This window comes from Eurytemora carolleeae, unplaced genomic scaffold, assembly GCF_000591075.1.
Source record: "Eurytemora carolleeae unplaced genomic scaffold, Eaff_2.0 scaffold1333, whole genome shotgun sequence".
Lineage (NCBI taxonomy): Eukaryota > Metazoa > Arthropoda > Copepoda > Calanoida > Temoridae > Eurytemora > Eurytemora carolleeae.
This window is the reverse complement of record NW_019397220.1, coordinates 1,788-27,898: the sequence shown is the minus strand read 5'-3', so window position 1 is coordinate 27,898 and position 26,111 is coordinate 1,788. Positions and strand designations below refer to the sequence as shown.

At 31.6% G+C, this 26,111-nt stretch overlaps 1 protein-coding gene across 2 annotated transcripts in view; it reads right to left on the bottom strand.

The window, feature by feature from the left end:
* Positions 1 to 11,029: 11,029 nt before the first annotated feature.
* The window catches only part of LOC111712831 (uncharacterized), a gene marked incomplete at its 5' end in the record, with an annotated part of 15,863 nt that continues 781 nt past the window's right edge, over positions 11,030 to 26,111 (bottom strand). The window contains 10 exon segments of one of the 2 annotated variants that reach the window (XM_023487568.1): positions 11,030 to 11,365; positions 12,428 to 12,564; positions 12,660 to 12,800; positions 13,097 to 13,216; positions 15,190 to 15,274; positions 19,253 to 19,303; positions 19,506 to 19,587; positions 19,914 to 19,996; positions 20,260 to 20,307; positions 21,018 to 21,114. In XM_023487568.1, the coding sequence (XP_023343336.1) occupies positions 11,062 to 11,365; positions 12,428 to 12,564; positions 12,660 to 12,800; positions 13,097 to 13,216; positions 15,190 to 15,274; positions 19,253 to 19,303; positions 19,506 to 19,587; positions 19,914 to 19,996; positions 20,260 to 20,307; positions 21,018 to 21,114 (1,148 nt within the window). 2 annotated transcript variants of the gene reach the window in all.

Here is a 26,111-nt window from a genome sequence, read left to right as displayed (position 1 = left end):
TTTTATAATGTGATAATGAGAAATGCATTATAAAATCCAGAATTGAGTTTCCTGACCTAACGTTCATGACTTAAGACACCCCACATGGACCCATCACAAAGTTTTTAAAAAAATGCCCGAAAAATGCGGGAATAATGAGGGGGAAAATTATTTTTCCCCACTTACGTGTTTGATTAAAAAACTAGATCACAATTCAGGCCTGCATGCAAAAAATCAGAGAGAAATCTCTAAAAACGAAGTCAGAACCCCACCCACCCTTTGTATGGAAATGTGGACATTCCCCTTTGGGGAGAGGGGGGGGGGGGTTTGGATTTTAATAATCCCTTTCAATCGACTAGAACAATGTACACAAAAGGCTTTTGGACTTCTAAATGCTCGAAAGAAAATTAAGCGGTTTTAATTATCAATTTCACTTTTCCGAGAGACTCTTAGATTAAATCAAACAAATCCTCTTAATCCTCTTTACCAAAGTACAATGTTAACCACAAATTATGAGATTGTAAAGACGACCCAAAACTATGAAACTGATGATTTGAAGCTTGATTTTTGGGTTTTGCCTGAAATTTAGAATCTTAATGGTTATTGACACAGAACTTAAACAAATTCCGTACAGTCATCTCTGAAGTCTCATTCTTTGTGTATAACCCTGCAATATAGGATGATAGCACGACCATTAGGCTTAACTCGTCACTGAACTCTTATGTTAAATGTGTCACCTTCTGCTAGTAATTTAAAAATACTAGCACATATTCTAGATTTTCTAGGAATTAATGTGACGTCATTTATGTTAAGGTCGCACAGTACGCAACCGTACACTCCAATTTTACGACTTTTTGTACAGCATTTAAGAGATATATACACTGATATCTCTGTCCCCGATGGTCAGTTAAAGGTTTGAAGGGTATCGTTGTAAATCGGGGATGTTCCTCCATAAACGGAAGGTCAGTTGAAATTTCGTATACAGTGCCTTTAAGTGCGCCGCCCTATAAACTATCGTGCTATTAATTTTTAGAAAGGAACAAAATGAAAATAAATGTATTAATGATTTGTTTATCAATATTAAGTGTTTACAACAATATGGTGTAAACATAAGAAGATAAAAGATAATAATTAGTTTTCTGTGATTTAAATCTTATAAGAGGATTTAATATGTTGTTCTAAGGGGGAGTGTACTGGAATTGAAAAGGGGGGGGGGGAGGGACTCAACCACAGTTTTGAACGGAATATGCCGCAGAAAAACACTAAGTATTTAATATTACAGCCTCCCCCTGTATACACCACTGTTTTAATAATGATACAAACATTTTAATACAAAACAGTTTTATCTAATAATTATTTACAATATTTTCAAGGTCAGAAATTTTAAATTCAATGGCTCTTTTTAAATTGGAAAAATTAATTATTTTTGTAATAATTTTAACTTCCGCGCGATACTAAGGGAATTTCCCAGTCATGTTACGACAAATCATCACCTTTTAAAAATACATTAAGTGCAATTAAATTGAATAAGTGTGGAAGTTTTACACCTTATCAAATCAATCTTAAAGAATTCTTCATTCAATTGAATAATATTGATCAACAAAAAAGTTTAAAGTACGTTGAAGGATGTAAAAGTACGTTAATGTACTTTAAAGTATGTTAAAGTACGGTAAAGTACGGAAAAGTACTTATAAGTACGTTAAAATATGTTAAAGTACGGTAAAGTACGGAAAAGTACGTTAAAGTACGTTAAAGTGTGTAAAAGTACGTTACAGTACGTAAAAGTATGTAAAAGTACGTGAAGTGTAAAAGTACGTAAAAGTACGTGAAAGTACTTATAAGTACGTTAAAGTACGTTGAAGTACTCTTTCTACATAATCTTTTGATTCAGTACATTTGAGGTTGTTGCTCTGTTTTGGATTTTTATTGGACTAATGAGACACAAGGATTGAGTCTAACAGTCGTCTTCCAATTCCCCCAATTTATGAACCTCCTTGTTTCTAGTGTGCAGACACAGATAAAGGTAAATAAAGATAGATAGATAGATAGGTCAAAAGGTCGACGGAGCGATAAATATATAGATAAATAGATAGATAAATAGATAGATAAATAGATCGATAAATAGATAGATAAATAGATAGATAAATCCCCTGTATGAACCCTAACCTGTGATTGATCCTATGTCTATGATTTTGAGACTGTTTTTCAATCACAAATATGAGAATTATATATCAAACATGCCAAATTAGAAACAGATTTATTACACCCTAAATATATAGATTGATAGAAAGATAGATAAACTGAGAGAAAGCTTGTGGATAGATAGATAGATAGATAGATAGAAAGATAGATAGATAGATAGATAGATAAAGTGTAAAAAACAAAATAAGTTATTAATTATCAACATGAAGCAAAACACAAGATTGGATTTTATCATTGATTTCAAGATAGATAGATAGATAAATAGATAGATAGATAGATAGATAGATAGATAGATAGATAGATAGATTGATAGATAGATAGATAGATAGATAGTGTAAAGTGTAGTGTAAAGAAAACAACAAATTATTAATTAACAACATGGAGCAAAACACAAGATTGGATTTTATCATTGATTTCAAGATAGATAGATAGATAAATAGATAGATAGATAGATAGATAGATAAATAGATAGATAAATAGATAGATAAATAGATAGATAAATAGATAGATAAAATACTTAATTGAATAGAATTTTCACATGTTTTTACTTTTTACTATTCATTACCTACAAAACTTTTTGTTTTTATCTCCCGGGCAAATAAATATAGATATGTCAGATATGATAGATAGATAGATACATAGATAGATTGTATAGATATAAAGATAGATTAATAGATTTATATCTGATGATTAAAACACAGATTTTTTTTTCCATATTCATTGCTGATATAGATATACCAGACCTATATATACAAAGTTGGAATCTCTGTTAGTTGTTTGTTTGTCCGATCATAACTCAGAAACCCCTGGACCGATTTGCCTCAGATTTTTATTTGGGAACTTGTGAGAGCCTCGGAAATGTGCTTGGTATGGTTTTGAGATTTTATGGTGTGTTGGTCGACTTATATCGGAAAAATAGGTAAAATTGTAATGTACGACCAAGTGCCGATAAACGGTAGGAGTAACTATGAGTAACCTGGGCAGCGGTGGGTTCCTATGCTTGTAGATAGATATATTTGGGTTATAAAAAGAATTGTAACTTTTTCTTCACCTTAATCATACATGATAAAATGGTAAATGAAGACTTCTCATAAATATACAGTGCTCCCCAAAATAAGATGGTAAGCATAGACGACTTCTCAGAAATATGATTAATTAGTCTGTATAGAGAGAAAGATAGATATAAATAGATATATATAAGTAGATATGGATAGATAGATATAGATAGATAGATATAAATAGATATGGATGAATAGATACAGATAGATAAATGTACATTAGTCGGTAAGATAACTAAATGAAAATTATCCAGACAGCCCAATGCCAAATTGTTTAGAACCTCTGGTATTTGGAATTCAAAATATTCAAACCATCCAAGCGCTATTCTAGGAACCAAGAAGGTTTCAAAAATGTAAAACAATATTCATAATTTCCGAACCCCCTTCCTCCCTTCCTCCATTTTTTTTGTCGATAATATCATATTAGAAAATTATTAAATGATATTTTTGTCTGTGTTACTAAACGCACAAATTTGAGAATAGATTCTTTAAATTCCAACCTTGATTTCTCATTTGTCCGACATTATTGCCTTATTAGCAACATACCAACATTTTTATAAATTAACAAACCATACTTAGAGTCAGCCATCAAACAATCTACCAAACTTAGAGTCAACCATCAAACAATCAACAAAACAACGAGGCACCCATCAAACAATCAACAAAACAACGAGTCAACCACCAAACAATCAACAAATCAACCAGTCAACCATCAAACAATCAACAAAACAACGACTCAACCATAAAAAAATCAACAAAACAACGAGTCAACCATCAAACAATCAACAAAACTACTAGTCAACCATCAAACAATTACCAAAACAACGATTCAACCATCAAACAATTAACAAAACAACGAGTCAACCATCAAACTATCAACAAAACAACGAGTCAACCATCAAACAATCAACAAAACAACGAGTCAACCATCAAGCAATCAACAAAACAACGAGTCAACCATCAAACAATCAACAAAACAACGAGTCAACCATCAAACAATCAACAAAACTACGAGTCAACCATCAAACAATTACCAAAACAACGAGTCAACCATCAAACAATCAACAAAACAACGAGTCAACCATCAAAAAATCAACAAAACAACGAGTCAACCATCAAACAATCAACAAAACTACGAGTCAACCATCAAACAATTACCAAAACAACGATTCAACCATCAAACAATTAACAAAACAACGATTCAACCATCAAACAATCAACAAAACAACGAGTCAACCATCAAACAATCACCGAAACTACGAGTCAACCATCAAACAATCAACAAAATAACGAGTCAACCATCAAACAATCAACAAAATAACGAGTCAACCATCAAACAATCAACAAAACTACGAGTCAACCATCAAACAATCAACAAAACTACGAGTCAACCATCAAACAATCAACAAAACAACGAGTCAACCATCAAACAATTACCAAAACAACGATTCAACCATCAAACAATTAACAAAACTACGAGTCAACCATCAAACAATCAACAAAACTACGAGCCAACCATCAAACAATCAACAAAACTATGAGTCAACCATCAAACAATCAACCAAACTACGAGTCAACCATCAAACAATCAACAAAACTATGAGTTAACAAATCAACAAAACTTTTGGTCAACCAATTAAACAATCAACCAAAATACGAATCAAAAATTTAACCAATCTATCTAATCTAATCTAATCTAATACTTTATTTTCCTGTTAAAGATATTAACAAAGTCAGCAATAGGAGACCACCCATCTACCACCCTAATCAACCAACCAACCAAACAAACAACCAACAAACCAACAAAACAACCAACCAACCAACCAACCAACCAACCAACCAAACAAACAACCAACAAACCAACAAAACAACCAACAACCAACAAAGCAACCAACCAACCAACCAACCAAACAAACAAACAAAACAACCAACAAACCAACAAAACAACCAACCAACCAACAAAACAAACAAAACAACCAACAAACCAACAAAACAACCAACCAACCAACAAAACAACCAACCAACCAAACAAACAACCAAAAAACAATCATCAATCAAACTAACAAACCAATCCACCCACCAACCAACCATCCAATAAACCAAACAACCGACCATCCAACCATCAAACCAACTTACTATCCCAACAACCTTCAAACGAAACAAAGAATCTACAAACTACCCAACCAACCAACCTGCGATAGAACCAACCAATTAGCGATACAACCAACCAATTATCTAACCAACCAACCAACCAACGAACCAACCAACTAGCGATACAACCAACCAATTATCTAACCAACCAACCAACCAACGAACCAACCAACCAACAAACAAACAAACAAACCAACCAACCTACAAACGAACCATCCAACCAACTAATCAACTAGCCAGAAAACCAATCAAACAAAAAACAAGTCTTACATCCAACCAACTACCAACCAATCAAAATATTTATCAACCATCAAAACCAAACCAATCAACCAACCAAACAATCAACCAACCAACTAATCAACCATCCAACCAACCTACTTACTATTCAACCAACCTACCAGACAACCATCCTGTAACAAAAAATTGAGGCCTATTGTAATTTATGTCGTACCTTATTCATATAGCCATTACGCAAATCCTGTAATGCGATTAACCCATTCCATGTACGTAGATATATATATAACTCCGTCATACCCATATTGTGATTGTTAACTATGTTAAATACACAACAGCGCATATCTTGTAATTACTTTGTTAATGACCGAATTCTAATCTGAATTAAGAAATACATCTCAGTTGCTAAAATAACTCCCTACTGTTTACTGTTTACTGGGTAGATACGTTTCAAGAAATTGTTTTGGAGTAGGTGTTTACTACAATCCGACTAAACAAACAACCAAACAATCGACCGACTAACAAACCAACCAACCAACCAACCAACTAACAAACCAACCAACCAACCAACTAACCAACCAACTAACAAACCAACCAACCAACCAACCAACTAACAAACCAACCATCCAACAAACCAACCAACTAAGCAAAAAACCAACCAACTAACCAACCAACCTTCCATAAAAAGCACTAAATCCTACAATTTGTATATTTAAGTAACCAAACAAATAAAACCCGCAGTTATATTTGAAAACCAGAGTTTAAAAATCTGTGGTTTGCAAAAACTCTGTTTTGGTTCGTTAAATCCAATTAGATCCATATTTACGTTTTAAACTTGACCTCCTCATGTCAAACATGTTTAATAAGAACAATATAAATTATGATAATTATAAATCTAAACCGCGTTATTATTATTTATTGGTCAATTATTATTAGTAGCCTTGTACTAAAAGTACGAGTCAACCATCAAACAATCAACAAAACAACGATTAATAATAATAATATATAATAAATTGATCAATCTAACAATCTCTGGTACTTCATTCCATATTTTTTTTCGATTCGAGTTACACATTTCATATATATAAATATCCTACATTACACATTAAATATGCTACATTACACATTAAATATGCTACAATACACATTACATATGCTACATTACACATTAAATGTGCTACATTACACATTAAATATCCTACATTACAGATTAAATATGCTACATTACACATTAGATATGCTACATTACACATCAAATATGCTACATTACACATTAAATATGCTACATTACACATTAAATATCCTACATTACACATTGAATATGCTACATTACACATTAAATATGCTACATTACACATTAGATATGCTACATTACAAATTAAATATTCTACATTACATATTAAATATGCTACATTACACATTAAATATGCTACATTACACATTAAATATGCTACATTAAACATTATTTATGCTACATTACACATTACATATGCTACATTACACATTACATATGCTACATTACACAGTACATATGCTACATTACACATTACATATGCTACATTACACATTAAATATGCCACATTACACATTACATATGCTACAATACACATTACATATGCTAAAATACACATTAAATATGCTACATTATTTATGCTATTTTACACATATGTAATGTATGCATTACATATGGTCTGTTTAATGATGAATAAATAAAAAAATGTTTCAGGGTTAACGATAAATCATTTTTATTTTTACAGTTTACAAAACAATACTGGAGCTTCATTATCACTGCGGTTTTAATTTCAAGTAATCAATCCCCCCTTCTCCCCTCCTCTACCTCACCAATCCCACTCCCTGCCCCCCCTCCCCTCCAGGCCTCAATTTTGTGAAATATGAACTTGTAGTAATGTTAAATAATGACCATTATTATAATTTATAGAATTAAATTTTCCTTTTATATTTGATCAAGAACTTTGTATTTTTATAAACAGATGTTGTAACGTAACCTCCGTAAACAAGACGATTCACAACAGTACTCTCTACATTATGTTTGTTGTGTATCCCAAATCCCAATTGTGAAATGTAAATTTTACTGCGCTGTTGCCTTATGTTCCGTTGGAATCACTAAAACAAGTTTTTAAAATTCTCGAGTATTTTGGAAATACAGGGTTACCCACAAAGGATGAGATTGTAAAGACGACCCAAAAATCTAAAAATATTACGAATTGAAGCTTGATTTTTGTTTTTTGCATTCAATTGAGTATTTTGATGGTTTACTAAATGATTAAGCACAAAAATAAGCTAGTTTTGACCTGCAAGGAACCCTAAATGAATTAAAACGGACACTCATTCTATGTGAGTAACCCTGTACATTAACATTGAAATTCCGCACAAAATGTTAGAGATATAGAAATGTGTGATATAACCTAAGCATAATTCCGAAAGAAAAATATTTGCAATTTTAGAATTCTTTGGATATCGTTCGATTTTACTACCAAACTGTTAGATTTATAATTCTAGCATTGTGTATTTTTCAAATCCTAAGAAAACTACTTTAAAATGTTTTTATTTTCTTGTTGATTTGTGAATAGAGTTCACGGGTTGATTATACATTCAATCAATCAATTCACATTTGATTGATAGTTTAGAAATTCGTTCAAGATTGACATTTCGTTTATAGACAAATGTATTATATATACAAAACAGACAGACATTTCCAGACACACATACAGATAACCAGACAACAGATACATATCCAGACAAACAGACACATAAACAAACATACAGACAGATAACCAGACAACAGATACATAATCAAACAACAGACACATAAACAAACACACAGACAGATAACCAGACAACAGATACATAAACAGACAACTGCAGACACATAATTACAGACAACAGACACATTACCAGACAACAGATACATAACCAGACAACAGACACATAAACAGACAACAAACACATAACCAGACAAACAGACCCATAACCAGACAATAAATTCAGACACATAACCATAAAATAGATACATAACCGGATATTAGAAACATAACCAGACAACAGATACGTAACAAGACAACAGACACATAGCCAGACAACATATTCATAATCAGACAATAGATACATAACCAGACAAAAGATACATAATTAGTAGAAAGACACATAACCAGACAACATATCCATAATCAGACAACAGATAATAACCAGACAACAGATACATAACCAGACAACAGATACATAACTAGACAACAAATACATAACCAGACAAAAGATACATAACTAGACAAAAGACACATAACCAGACAACATATTCATAATCAGACAATAGATACATAACCAGACAAAAAATGCATAACTAGACAATACACATAACAAGACAACAGACACTTAACGGGACAACAGATACATAACCAGACAACATATTCATAACCAGACAACAGACAACCAACCAGACAACAGACACATAACCACATAACGGATACATAACCAGTCAAAAGATACATAACTAAACAACAGACACACAACCAGACAACAGACACACAACCAGACAACAGACACATGACCAGACAACAGATACATAACCAGACAACAGATACACAACCAGACAACGGACACATAACCACATAACAGATACATAACCGGACAAAAGATGCATAACTAGACAACAGACACATAACCAGACAACAGATACATAACCAGACAACAGATACATAACTAGACAACACATACATAACCAGACAACAAATACATAAAAAGAGAACAGATACATAACCAGACAACAGATACATAACCAGACAACATATTCATAACCAGACAACAGACACACAACCAGACAACAGACACATAAACACATAACAGATACATAACCAGACTAAACAACAGACACACACCCAGACAACAGACACATGACCAGACAACAGATACATAACCAGACAACAGATTCACAACCAGACAACGGACACATAACCACATAACTGATACATAACCAGACAAAAGATACATAACTAGACAACAGACACATAACCAGACAACAGATACACAACCAGACAACAGACACATAACCAGACAACAGGCATATAACAAAATAACACAAAGAAAAACGATAAATATTATTGGTAATTTTATTTCATATCATTAATTGCATAATATGGCACATTTTTACAAAATAAAACATGACAAAAGTCGAACTGTAAAAACAACAAAAACTAAAAATGTAAAAAAGCTCTTTTATGAGATAGAATTATTTTGATATTCATCATGTACATTATTAGATAAGATTAGTAATACTTTATAATTGTACAGCAATGTACTGCAACATCGTACGGTACTGTACTGAAAAATACATAATTAAAACATTTTCAGTATTTTAATAAACACCTAAATAAATAAATAAATAAATAAATAAAAGAGGACAAGAAGTTATTAATAGGAGAATGATCATAAATTAGAAAAAAAACCTGTTATAAACTCAACAACAACAATATAAATTATAATATGCCCTTAACACTTCTCAGTTGATTTGTTTTAAATCTTGTTTTCAATGAATTAATCTCAAAATAAATAGCTTTTATCTCAATATAAATAATTTTTAGCTTAGGATAAATAACTTTTATCTCAAGATAAATAGCTTTTATCTCAAGATAAATAACTTTTATCTCAAGATAAATAACTTTTATCTCAAGATAAATAACTTTTAACTCAAGATAAATAACTTTTATCTTAAGATAAATAACTTTAACTCAAGACAAATAACTTTTATCTCAAGATAAATAACTTTTAGCTCAAGATAAATAACTTTTAGCTCAAGATAAATAACTTTTATCTCAAGATAAATAATTTTTATCTCTAGATAAATAACTTTTATCTCTAGATAAATAACTTTTATCTCTAGATAAATAACTTTTATCTCAAGATAAATAACTTTTATCTCAAGATAAATAATTTTTATCTCAAGATAAATAATTTTTATCTTGTGAAAAATAAATATTATCTTAAAATAATAACTTTTATCTTAAGATAAATAACTTTTATCTCAAGATAAATAATTATTATCTTGTGAAAAATAAATATTATCTTAAAATAATAACTTTTATCTTAAGATAAATAACTTTTATCTCAAGATAAATAATTATTATCTTGTGAAAAATAAATATTATCTTAAAATAATAACTTTTATCTGTCGATAAAATGGTAATTTTCTCGACATAACATTGGAATAAAGATCTTAGGCGAAATAAATGATAAAACACTATTCCACAAATTCCATTTCTCTCAAACTATCCTTTACACATGAATCACATGAATCACATGAATCACATGAAATCCATGTTTTAATAATAATCTGTGCTTGGACCACTGCACACTGGGTACACTAGACCGGCTAGTACCAGAAAATGCTTGTACCGGTTCGAATCATGCACAAATTGGACCAATATTAAACCATAACAGCCCTGTCATCCTGTCCTAGGGTGGTCTGGTGGGCGGGCTGGGATCTAAACCCTCCCTCCCCCTCCCCTGCCACGCCCCTTCGTTCTAGGCTCTTCCCCCGGTCACGCCTCTTTACACTGCGGACCGTGACCGGCCTGGGTTGCGGGGTGCGGGCGGCATAGGGAACTAGATAGTATGCGGGCAACTGAGACTCAGGACCGGTTTCAGAACTCGCTTTGCTCGTCATACTCTCAGAGCTGGTGTCACAATCAGAAACTTCTTTATTGTTAGACTTCGTCTCCCGCCATCTTCTAAAAATACAAAGTTTGTTATTCAGTGGTGTACAGTACAGTACAGTACAGTACAGTACAGTACAGTACAGTACAGGACAGTACAGGACAGTACAGGACAGTACAGGACAGTACAGGACAGTACAGTAGAGTACAGTAGAGTACAGTACAGTACAGTACAGTCCAGGATATTACAGTACGTACAGGAAAGTACAGTACAGGACAGTACAGTACAGTACAGGATAGTACAGTAAAGTACAGTACAGTACAGGACAGTACAGTACAGTACAGGATAGTACAGTACAGTACAGTACAGTACAGTACAGTACAGTACAGTACAGTACAGTACAGTACAGTATACAGTACAGTACAGTACAGTACAGTACAGTACAGTACAGGATAATACAGTACAGTACAGGACAGTACAGTACAGTACAGTACAGGACAGTACAGGACAGTACAGTAGAGTACACCAATTAAATAATTTTTTTCTTTTGAACAGTTCTCATGTAGCCGGTGAAAAATTAAAAGAATTGTATTTACAAATGTGAATTATTTAGATCAGATTAATAGAGTTGAGAAGTTTTCACTGAAATCTACCCAACCATGAAGCCATATCAATCCAAATGTCAAGATTAACAAGGAGGAAAAAATTAGATTTTTAATAAATTCGCGAATTTTTCTGCTGATTTTGGTGGGAAAAACCTCAATAGTTTGACACTAAACAGAATTACAGACCGTAAAAATTGACGGGAAAAGTAAGAGCTACACGTCTTGTTCAGGGGGCGGGGGGTGATTTGGTGGTGTTAGAGGTTTCTGCTTAATGTTTTTATCTTTTACCACTGTGGAACAATGACTTGATGTAATGAAGTATTAAGTAATCCATTTAAATAATTAATAATTATACATTCCATTAAAAAAACTTCATACAATTTCATTTTATAGAATTCATGAATTGGTTTCTTTCTCTATAATCCTCAACTCATCAAGCTTAGTATGGCCTTTAAGAGATCTTAAATACTTTCTAGTGTCGTAATGGCAATCTGTTATTTTAATTAATCTATGGTTATTATATATTCTTACTTGTAGCAGGCCACTAGCACTATAGCAGCTGATAGAAGGCAGAAGGTTAGAGCTGTCGCCAGGGTTAATATCAGATAAAGACGACATTCAACAACAGGGTTCGAGTCATCCTTCGATACGGAGTCAGGCAGAGTCACCTGATCATTATCATTATTATTATTATTATTATTATTATTATTATTATTATTATTATTATTATTATTATTATTATTATTATTATTAAAATTGTTACCTTAATCTCCAGGTTTTCCTCCCATCCTTCTGTTTTACCGATTGTAGAACGCCGTGTTCTGCTCGACGCGCTATCCTCGCTCCGGCGCACTCTATCCCCGCAGAATACCTGGCAGTCAGCCTCCTCTACACACGCTACTACCTGCAGATACAGCGGTAAGCGATTATATTAATACAATGAATACGACTTTCAATTTAAATGTTGATTTAAATCAAGCTGTTCAACAGCATAGATTTGGATACACATAAACATAGAAGTCAAGAGAAGCTGTCAATAGAAAAAGCTTCTTTTTGATTACTTGTAAACTTGTAATTCGAAAAAAGCTTGTTAAGAATCAGACCTTAAATAAGAATCATTGTATTAATATAATCGCCTACCACTGTAGTTTAATATATATATATATATATATATATATAGTATAGACAGATCTAACAAACCTGAGCAGTGATCATAATCGCATCATCCTCTGCCATATCTTGAAACATGAAAACTCGAAAATCAAAATTATTGATTAGATGGTTGGATTCGTCCCTCCAGGGTGGGTAGGGGGCCAGCGCCTAAACATTAGCAAAATTATTGATTAGATGGTTGGATTCGTCCCTCCAGGGTGGATAGGGGGCCAGTGCCTAAACATTAGCAAAATTATATATATTCGATGACTAAAAATTTCTCAAAATCCAACCATCTATAAGCGTAATTTCAAGTTATCATCTATGTCAACGGTACCATTAAAAGCCTTAATCTCACGCACCTCTGCGCCTTTAGTAAAAGTAAATTGAACCTATATGAAGCATAAAGTCAGATCGGGTCAACCTTGTTTCACCAGCTAGTCCTGGCCATGTTAGTTCGAGTAAACCCATGAATTAGTAAGGACAGGTTGAGCAGAATTGCTCGTACACTTCGTGTACTTAAAGTTTATCCGGAGATAATACATAAATACTTTATCTGTGGCTAATATTGGTTATAAACAAAACCATTGATATCTAATTCATACATCAGAAAAAGCTCTCAAGGGTACCCTTGTAAATCAGGTATTGCCATCTTATCATAGAGCTGGTCTTTTGAAATTATGCGAACAGTCCCTTTAATGAAGTTGAGAACGCTAGGTCAGCTGTAATGTATGGCATAATTAGTTTCTAATTAACAAATACAAGAATAAGATTTGCTCAGCCTGAAAATTAATTCTTGAAAGTGTACAGGGTGTCACAAAGAAAATGAAAAAAATTTCGCTCAAAAAACTTGCTTTCCGTTCGTTTTTGATATATATCGGGAAACCCATAAAACTTTAAATCAACTTGAGACATTAAAAGTTTATTGATTTCACTTTTAAAAAAGGAAAATTATTTTAAAAAACTTTTTCTGGGTTTTCATTAAGAAGTAATCAGCAAAATTCTCATCGATTTTCGCGTAAGGGCGTGCAACATGTGGATCATCGTTACGGAGTTTGCAATATTTTTATCGTTAAAAACAATTTAGATACGATCCGATTACGATCGTCATAATAGCTTCGTTTTTAGGTTGTTTTTTGTTGTTAATAATTTCTGCCAATGTTTTTTGTTTGTACACCCTTTACACCCTGTACACAATTAGTAAAGCAGTGGCTGGCTAAATAGGAACCAACAGTGCAGAAATTATAATCCAGGTTTCTCATTTATAATAATACAGGGTGTCCCAAAAAACATGGGAATTCATTGACGAATTGGATATCGTCTTTGTATTGAATTAGCATTGTAATAGCGAATTTCAAAAGCCATAATATTATTATGTCTGCTAGAGTTTATTTTATGAAAAGGGTAAAAGACTGTAAAGATGTGTTTATAATGTCTCCGCAAGATGAACAGTGAAGACGGACAAGACTACTAGCTGTTTGTATACTGCAATTTTCTTGTTTTACTGAGTACAACTCGTAAAACCGTATGCAGTCAAAACATAAACAAACAAATTGTGAATTACATAGCAGACGTGTTGACCCAGTCTTTAAAATTGATGAAACTTTTTATTGCAGACTGTGGGGTGACATAAATTTTTTAAGTTTATGATTTTCATCAACGCAAAAGAAATGGTAAAAACCGTGCCGATAAACTTTATAAATTTCATTTGATGCAAATTTATCTCGGTTTGTAAAAGGTTAAGAAAAATAAAGTTGCAGATATTTAAATGCTAGAAACTTGATCACAAGAAACATAGTCATATAAAGTTAACCAAACCAACATATAAAGTCATATAAAGTTAACCAAACCAACATATAAAGTTAACCAAACCAACATATAAAGTTATATAAAGTTAACCAAACCAACATATAAAGTTATATAAAGTTAACCAAACCAACATATAAAATTAACCAAACCAACATATAAAGTTATATAAAGTTAACCAAACCAACATATAAAGTTAACCAAACCAACATAATTTCTCCGAACTTTTCACATTTGAAAGTGCTTTTTATGGCCATATTCTTGTTCTACTTTATTATTGCGTTTCAAGCAGTTGAATTTTTGGCAATTATATCTGCAGTATAAAGATAAAGCACCTTATAGTTAGGATCCCTACACCCATCTGAGTGAACCAATTTCACGCTGTTTCCTGGACCAGACAGTGTCTTCCCTCCCTGCACTCTGAACAAATTAAAGAGATCAAAACTTTTTATTTTTAATCTAATCATACACGTTAATTCAACCTAAAATCTGACCGCGTCAACCTTGTTGCACCGGCTAGTCATTTTGAGTGTCTGCTTTATTTACCCAATGTCCGGGCAATACAGTACAAACTGTACAAAATGTACAAAATGTACTACGGCTGCCAGTGCATAATGCGCTCAACCGGTTCTTTTTCCCGTTGCGGTTTAATTCAGGCTTTCGTCAGCTGTCGATACTGAGTTAAAGGTACTGTATTCGTATTTATGAATGACTCTCCAATTACAGAGTGGCCTACACGATTCACAACGGTACCATTTAAAGCTTTGATTGATCAAGAATAAAAGAGTTATTCACTTTTACCTCTTCGACAATTTATTATTTTTGACTGTGGTTTCTTTACAAAAGAGATTCTTCAGCAGGAGAAATGGAAGGAAATTATCATAATTAAACACTTTTCAATCTAGAAAAGTAACGATGTTTTCTACATTCAAATTAAGGTTTATAGGGTATCGTTGTAAATTGAACATGCCCAATTGCCCATAGCTCTTTAATTGGAGGGTAGATAGCAGCAGCAGCATATTATAGATGTTTTATATGTATCGTTTAACTCTTGAGATTCTCAGGTTTCAGCCTATACCCCCTTTTCATTTTTCCTGTACAGTCCCTTTAATCATTGTGAATACAGTTTAAGTTAAAGCATGATATATGCGCTATTCAAATTAAAAGTTCTAGTCTCAAGGTTTGCACACCAGATTAAGATTAGTGCACATATCCTTAAAAAAATATTGATTTAAATAAAATCTGATTTTCTCTTGTCATCTTAAAAAACCATAACATTCTTTTTAATTCTGGGATTTGAGTAATGTTTTTTTCTACTCATTAAACAAAGTTTTTCTGCATATCTAGAAAGTCTTTAGATGAATAATTTGCATGTGCAAAATATTGTTCCAGTTGAGAAGAAGGAGGGGAGAGAATTTTGCAATGTTTCGCGAAAATTATGGAAAACATTTCACATAGCGCACATAATTCTATTTTAAGGAATTCGATTTTTTTTAAATGTAACATTAAAAACACAAATTATAAGTAATGCGACAGATTTTTTAATAAATGTAAATAAAAATAATAAAAATTTAAATTATTTGATTTTATCAACTGTTTATATAAAAGTTCAAAGTTCAAATTTCAGAACTTTGGTGATCGAGGGTTGCTAAAGACTTTAGCAACCAGAAAATGNGGGGGGGGGGGGGTGGATCTACTGAAAGTAAAAAGGAAGGCTGTAGATCCCAACTATATCTTCTCATTTATCTTTACTAAATATTAATCATCAATCATCCACCTATACAGCTAATCAATACACCATTCATCCATTCATTCTGCACCATGCAGATTAAACCTGTAGAATATATAAAGAGACTGTAAACGTTTCTCAAGCAAACATACGGATTTATGCAGAGCATAACAAGGTCGGAAATTGACAGAATTAATCTCTTGTATGTTAAAGAAACTTCACTTTATCAAGTTAGATTCATAGAAAGTTCACAGTTGCTTGAAAGGGTCTACATACACTCTTCATGCATTTCAGGAATCCACCCTTTCTTAGCGCACTGACATTAGGAGGGAGACACGCATTTAAAAATAAGAACAATTTTAAAAGCATCAATATTTTCTCTGAAATTCTCAAACATTGTATTTAAGTTCGTAAGAAAAGCGCTTTTTATTGTTGTACATACTTCTTAAAATGTTAGCAAGTTATGAAGAAAAAAGGCTTTTGTCTGTCATAGTTAATGACATTAGAAACAAAAGGCAATTTGTTGTGAATATTTGTCCAAAGAAATTAAGTCTTTGCTAGAAAGAGAAATTTTCTAATCCCTATATCTGTGCAATCTGATGGTGTGAACCTTCATTATTTCAAACTTAGATTATTTGATCTAACAGAATTCATAGTTTGAAATATCTGAGGTCTACAATATTGGGATTTGTGGCTTTTGCGTGTAATGGTTTATGATATTGCAACAAATGGCTTTCCGAATAAAGATGGACAGCATTTTTGTGAACCAACGAAATTTTTAAGAACGAACGACATTTGCCGTTTAGAAAAAAACGCTGCGCGAATGACTTGGATCGTTCAGAGAAATTAAAAACGAACGAAAAAAGCGAAGGATTTAAAATGAACGAACTTGAAAAAATTTTCCTTTATTTTTTGAATGAACGATTTTTTTGAACGAACACTTTTACTAAACAAACGATTTTACTGAAAGAAATATTTTTTTTTGAACGATTGAAAATAAACCGAACGAAATTGTTCATTAAGGAACGGTGCCCGAACGCGCTAATCTCTATTACATACCCACCGCCTTGTAAACGCCCCTGATGTAAACAACTTGCAGAAAACTAGAAGATATTGTTTAAGGAGAGCAGATTTCTTAAACCATGGCGTCCAAAGTCAACAGTTGACTTTGGACGTGCTACAGCTGATCTTAAAGGGACTGTCGGCGAAATCTCAAGGTTTAAGGGGTAAATCATATACATGCTTTTTTAAGTGCAACTGTATAGAACTTTTTAAAAAAACAACGAAACAAGTTCACTGAATGTACATGTACCATTTAGTTGTACTGTATTCAATGTTTTCATCTAAAGAATTTAATTGTACTGTATTCAATTAATTAATCTAAAGATGTTTTAAATTCAACAGTTTAATTTGTTCAGATATTTGATGTCTTGTCGTGAACACGTGTTCATGAGTTGATTTAGTGTTTAGTATCCCCGCTGAACTCTTTATCATGCATACAAGCTACAGGGAAAGAGAAGGGGGGAGCGGGGGAACATGGGTTAGAATATAATGCTTTAATTAAAAAAAAATAGGACGGGTAAGATCTAACAATAAGGTTCATTTCATAGGTTAAAGAAAATAAATGAGAAGTGTGAAGTGAAATTTTAGCAGACATTTATCTTTCGTATGCGTTAAACACCTTGGACAAGGTATTCTAAATACATGATTTAATTTATTCATGGGAACATTATTATGTTTATGGTATATATAAAATAGTGATTTCTCTCTGTCTTTTTAAATGTTTGGAAGTCCGATCATAACTCAAGAACCCCTTAACTGGTTTGCCTCAAATTTTGATTGGGTAACTCGCAAAAGCGGTTTGGGTAATTTCTTTTTGATATCCAGGTATATCATGGTAACCAAACTAGTAAAATAGTAAACCAAACTAGTAAACCAAACTAGTAAGCCAAACTAGTAAACCAAACTAGTAAACCAAACTTGTAAACCAAACTAGTAAAATAGTAAACCAAACTAGTAAACTAGTAAATCAAACTAGTAAACTAGTAAACTAGTAAACAAAACTAGTAAACCAAACTAGTAAACTAGTAAACCAAACTAGTAAACTAGTAAACCAAACTAGTAAACTAGTAAATTATATATTTAAAACTTGCAACTATCTATCTATCTATTGACCGTTTTCTCAGTAAATTCAGAACTAAATTGAGATTTAAATTAATTTGTAATTAGTTAATTGATTTTCTTTGGTTTTATTGAACACTTGAATAATTGGTTTAACATAGCAATTGATTTGATTAGTTGATTTAATGATTGATTGATTGATTGATGGATTGTTTTTGGTTAATTTATGATAGAGATTTTAAATTGATGATTGATAGACTGAGTGATTTTATTGTTCAATTATCTGATTGACATTTAGATAAAATAGATAGATATTTTGATTGATGAGTGGACTTATTTATTTATTAATTAATTGATTGATTTATTGATTAATTAATTGATTGATTGATTTATTGATTTATTGATTAATTAATTGATTGATTGATTTATTGATAAATTTATTAATTGATTGATTTATTTATTGATATATTAATTGATTGATTGATTGATTAATTTGTTGCTTAATTGATTAATTAACTGATTGGTTGATTGATTGATTGATTGATTACCTGTGAACAACTATATCCGTGAGCCTGGAATAATTCCATCCATCTCCGGATCTAAATAAATAAAATTTTACATCTTTAAATAAGATAAATTTTTACTATTGTCTTACTCTGTCAAATTTGAAGTTTGTCTTTTTAATAACAAGAAGAAATAAGATAATTTGAACTTTTAAAATATCCTAAAATAATCGTAGAATATTTAAAAAAAAACTTTTATGATTTTTTATTGTTCGCCACAATGGTTTAATGGTAATACCTAACAATACTTCTTAGCTGAACATTTTCTCCAAGTTCAATAGAACTTCCTGATTTGACGCGGGCAGCAAACAGCTCAGTTCCTAAAATAACCGCTAGGTGTAGCTAAACTCTCTTGATGATCTTGGATTAATGGATTAATGGATTAATGGATTTATGGATTTATGGATTAATATATTAATGGATTAATTAATTAATGGATTAATTAATTAATGGATTGATTAATTAATGGATTAATTAATTAATGGATTAATGGATTAATGAATTAATGAGTTAATGAATTAAGGAATTAATGAATAAATAAATTAACGAAATAATGAATAAATGAATTAATGAATTAATTAATTAGAGAATAAATGAAATAATGAATGAATTAATTAATTCATGGATTTATGGATTAATGGATTACCTGCAAGTTTTCTAAAGAGTCCGATCTCGGATAGGAATTCTTGGCCCCCTCCAGAAAATATTATTGGAGATTTCTGCTCAACCCTATACATCATATTCAAGCTGGTATTATTCACAATAATAATAATAATAATAATAATAATAATATTAATGATAATAATAGTGATAAAGATAAAAACAATATGTAGTAATACTAATATAAAAAAGCAATACCAATAAATACAATAACAATAATAAAAACAATAAAATGTTAAAATAACAAGAAAGCACTAAAATAAAGTTAGAAAAGATCATTTTTAAAAAACATTTTTAAAATGTCCATATAAAAGTATAGTTTGAATATGAACCTTCCAAACATTCTACGCTTTCCTCTCCCCGTCCCATCTTCATATTCCCTGATTTAAAATGAATAAATAATATTTGGATGTTTCAAGTTTTGTCAATTTTCACCTTGGAAAAATGCAATTTCATACTCCCAGACAGAAATCTTTTTGAAATTTAAAAAAGAAAAGAAAATTAAGAAATTTATTTTCATCCTAACTTTGGTGAGAATATAGTAAATTCAATTTTACTTTTTTTATTCTTTTTTTTTACTTTTTAAAATTAAATTTTTAAATATTTTTTTTTAAAGAATATTGTCATTTTTTTAAACTTATCATGCCAATGCAATTACATCTACTCCTGCTAGAATTTTATCAAGGTTCAGGTTGAAAAAGGAATGAATGTGATAAAAAGACTCGAAAACTAGTCATAAACAGTCATTGACAATCTCTCTTAAAAGTTATTGTTTTTGCGGATTATTCATACACTTTGCTCAATTCCTATTTCAAGAAACTAGCAAAGTGTGCAAATCAGTTTTATTTATATAGATAAAACTGTATTAAAAAAAAATCAGGCCGGATTATATTTGAATTAAATTGATCACTGAATTTTTTTAAGGAGAGTTAATCTTAACATTTTATAAGAATTGTGATCATTAATTAGCTTCCTCTAATTTTAAACTGCAGAATATTTATTTTAAAATTTTATAAAAATTATTATGAAATAAAACCGAATTTTGTAAAATCTAAAATCTGCAAATCTTATATTTAAAATATATACTTACAAATTCTCCTGGAAGTTTATAGCATTGTTGCCTGCAACACTTCTATCCTGGGGTCGACATTTTATATCAATTATCTCATCTTCAGGTAGCATCAAACCTAAAATAGTAATCAGTAATAGACAGATGAATGGGAAATAGAAGAAGTTTTCGCGGATTTTATTGATTTAATTGAGGAATTTCAAAAAAAGTTGCAGATGGGCTTGAATCATTTCCCGAACCCAATTTTTTTGTAAAATGATCTCACATAACCCCCGGGTCAAAATGAATAGATTAAAAAAAAGGCTCTTGGGTATAGATATAAAAAGATAGTCAATATTCTGGTCGTAAAAGGGCCATTTATAATTGTCATATACAATGTATGCATTGTACAAAAGTCACAAAGATAATAGATCCAGACTTCTACGGGGTGTCCCACATCTTATTAGATCGTGTATAGTTCAAAGTTGTGATTTTAGGGACTAATCAGAAAATTAAAAAACAATGAATCATTTAAAAAAAAGATATCTCGAGTTTTATGTGCGTATTTTAGCGTTAAAGCTTGGAGATAATCTAATAGGATATGGGACGCTCTGTATGTAAAGTTGTATCAATTGTCAAGTGCCGCAACAGCTTACCCTTAAAATTTTATCGAACTAGCACTCATGCATTCAAGAGACGTGATCATATGATATATAATATTAAACTAAAAACCACTTGGTTTTGTTTCTTAAGAAGTTAGAAAGATTTTTGCTTTCAACCTTTGTATCACAGTGAAGTGTGCATACTATGCAAGTTTTTATGCAATTCATGCTTAAGTGTGCATAAGTATGCAATGGTATTGATATTATTACAACTTAGTAAAAACAGTAAGAACTACTGAATACTGCAGAGTTCAAATAAACTTAACGATTTATCATTCATCGTTGCCTTGGGTCTTTGTANGAGACCAATGAGGATAGATTGATTTATTTGAAAATATCTTAAGATTTTAACAGAAAATCGTGTGATAGGTTAAATATTTCTTTTAGGCGATTCTCAAGATGGAGATTGCGCGCATTTCTAGTTTTCTTTTCCGTGCGCGTGCAGTGCACCGCGTTTAAAAAAAGGAAATGAGTTTTAAGATAATTAGGGTTTGAAAAGTTGACAATTATTATGATTATCATCATTATCACACTTTTAGTCTGCACCATTTTGTTTTACTTCATACAAAGCTACGACTGCAGTGGAGATATACTATAAGTAAAACTCTGTCACATTTGGATTTGACGCATTATCGCTCTAAAATCTCAATGAGAAACTTATGTTAACAGAGCTGTGTATATTCATGTGCATTAATTATGCAGCAAGACTAGTGATTAATATGTAATTTTAAATTCAATACAATTATAATATTTCATTTTAAAATTGACTTTTTTAACAAATTAAATTAGTAATGTTTTCTGTAAATAAATTAATATTATTGTTTTTAAGTGTATCTAATCATAGAAATTTGATAATTGTTATCTTTCTTATAATATTTTTTCACAACTATACATATTATGCAATTTTGATATTTTTAAGATTTAGTGAATTTGAGCATTTTGTTACGTTATTTCAATTCCCAGTAATAAAAAACGCGCGAATGACTGATGTACGTGTCCTCTGCGTGTGACAGCCTTGATATAAATTTTCACGCACAATTATTGTGGGAAACTTAATGAATAATTTGATCGAGGGCTAACATATAATTTCAGCACTAAATTATATAAACCTGATATCTGAGAAATGTTTGAAAATGAAAAATGGTCTTGAAAGAAATTTGCAAGCTTATCCCTGTATCCCTGTATTCACAACTAAAATCTTCTACTGAAAGAATTCTGTAAGTTTTGCCAACTCGTGTAAAGCTTTCACAAACACACACACACTTGTACGAACAGACAAACACCTCCATGACGAAAGTAACACTCCGGTGATTTTTAAAACAATTTTGCTATATTCACGGTAAGTAAATTTCTATTCCTATTACTAAAATTATACAAAATTAAGTCATGGTATAGTTATATAGATAGTTTATATATTAAGAAAAAGCAGATTTTGAATACGCTAAGTTTCTCGTCTGTCCCCTCAAACCAAAGATGTCAAAAGGAAAATATTCAAAATAATTTGATGGAATTCATTAAAAACATTACCGCCAGGTTCAATTTATTTTTTTCTAAACTTTTTTTAGTTCTCCCTACTCCCTACTCCCTACTCCCTACTCCCTACTCCCTACTCCCTACTCCCTACTCCCTACTCCCTACTCCCTACTCCCTACTCCATACTCCATACTCCCTACTCCCTACTCCCTTAACTGTGCAACAAGAAAGTAAGAAAGGGAGTTTTTAACACAGAAATGAATCGAAAGACAAATATTTCCTTGATACAATAAAAATGTGTGTGGTTTTAAGATTATTATAATAATATTTATAAATCATCAAAAAGAAATCTCAGTATATTTTATCATTTAAAGGGACTGTACGCGTAGTTTAAAGTGACCCTCCATGCTCTTGAAACCTTTGCCTGACCAATAATGTGAAAGATATTGTCGTTTTTCAAAGTTTAAAAATGTATCTGAAAATCCCCACATATTTTCCTAAAGTGGAAATGAGCAAGTCACTTTTGGTAGAAAACACGCAATTGAAAATAATAGTTTATCAAAATTATAAACATCGATATAAAATTCAAATTTGTTCAGACAACGGTTTTAAGGGCATCGGTGTGAAAGGAGGTTTACTTAAAATTAAGTGTCTAGTCCCTTAATTGAAGATTATATATACGCTCAGGACCCCCCATACTTGAATATGCATATAGTGTAACCACATAATTACTATATTGCCATCTTTTAATATTTTGGGAAAAGATTGGTTTAAGATTTAAGTTTCTCTAATGATGCCTGCTTGTACTACTTCACATCATTTACATTCACATTCCTACATAGCTCCTTAGTTGTACTACTTCACATCATTCACATTCACATTCCTACATAGCTCCTTAGATGTACTACTTCACATCATTCACATTCACATTCCTACATAGCTACTTAGCTGTACTTCTTCACAGCATTTACATTCACATTCCTACATAGCTCCTTAGATGTACTCCTTCACATCATTCACATTCACATTCCTACATAGCTCCTTAGATGTACTACTTCACATCATTCACATTCACATTCCTACATAGCTCCTTAGATGTACTACTTCACATCATTTACATTCACATTCCTACATAGCTCCTTAGCTGTACTCCTTCACAGCATTTACATTCACATTCCTACATAGCTCCTTAGATGTACTACTTCACATCATTTACATTCACATTCCTACATAGCTACTTAGCTGTACTCCTTCACATCATTCACATTCACATTCCTACATAGCTCCTTAGCTGTACTCCTTCACATCATTCACATTCACATTCCTACATAGCTCCTTAGCTGTACTACTTGACATCATTTACTACAGTGTGACCCAGAAAATAGGGGATAGGTCTTAGGAAGACGACTGTTAGGCTCAAGTTTTTATTTAAATAGTCCAATGAGCACGAAACATAACAACTGGTACTATAAGACCCATTTTACTTAAAAAATAAATTTTAAGATATTGATCAAACAGTTTGCTTTAAACCATCATCAATTCGACATAAGATTGATTAAATGTCGTCTTACTGTTCCATAGTTTTATGGGATTTTGTTAATTGAAATTTTTCTAAAGATTGCACGGAACATTTTTAGAAATGTATCATTTGCATCAATTGATAATTGATTCAACAGTTTTCTGGTTCTTACTGTACAGTAATTCTAACGACGGTAATTTTAACGGTCCCTCATGAGCTTTGTTTTATCAAGTATGAATTAGATATCAATGTTGATAATTTAGAAAACTGATTATTTTCATTCTTGATTTACTACAAAAGTGACATATAAGAATTACCAGAAATAAAAACCTTTAAACCTAGAAAAACGAGAATATCTTCCACCTGATTGATGAGATAAAGGGTACCGTTGTGAATCGGGCATTGTCATCATCTTTTTATGGAGGGTCACTTGAAATTACACTTGTAGTCCCTTTAAGTTTATGATTTAAGTTTTAGAATTTAGAAAATATTTTTTTCGTAGAATTAATTTTTCACGTCGAAATATACAGCGATGCTAATTGTAATTTTAAACGCATGGTTAATCAAAATTCTAAAGGGCATCAAGAATATTAAAATTTAAACTTATTTTAGTTTATCATGAAATGTGGAAATTCGCAATCTTGAAAACTTTTAAAATGAATCTCTATATAATTTCTTATTAGGAATCTTAAAATATGCAATCAAAGAATATTAAAAAACGGCAAAAATTGTTATTTTCAGAAAAATAATAAATGTTTGAAGGAACTGCTTTCAAAGCATTATAATTTTTTTATGATAATTTATGTTGTATATTAAAAAGTTCAAATTATTATTATAATTTAAATATTGATANTTAGTATATCTGTGCAGCCAGATGGTGAAAACCTTTAATATTTAAACACAGGTATCATAGCAGAATAAAAAATGTCTAGGGTCTACGACATCAGGTTGCAAAGATATAAGGAAAAGAGAAGAATCAGTTCGTTTATTAAGATAATTAGTTTTTGCACGGTGTATTGTGTATAGCTTCAAATGAATGCAAATAAAGGGCAAGGCTAAAAATTATAAATTGTTTTTATTGCAGCGAACTTTAGCCTCTATATTCAGGCTGAAATGCACAATGACATGCATATGCATTGTATTAAAGATTTCAGACGGAAGGCTTCAAAAAATAGTTTTCAGAAAATAAAAAAGCTTCCCGCATAGAACAAACGACCCTGTTTTAGAGTCTGAAAACGACCCGCACGACCCCAAAAACGGGCGCCGGCCCGACTCTGTTTTAGTACTAATAAAAGAGTCGTTTTTAGACCGAAAAGACCCTGAATCCGTCTCTCCTCAAAACGGATGGGTGTCGGTTTACTTCACGGCAGGGGGCCATTATCTCCCTCAAGATTTATTACTTTGGCGCCATATGTCTACATCTGCAAGCTGTCGAGACAAGCTGTTTTCCACCCCCCACCCCCCCCATCAACAAAAATTAAG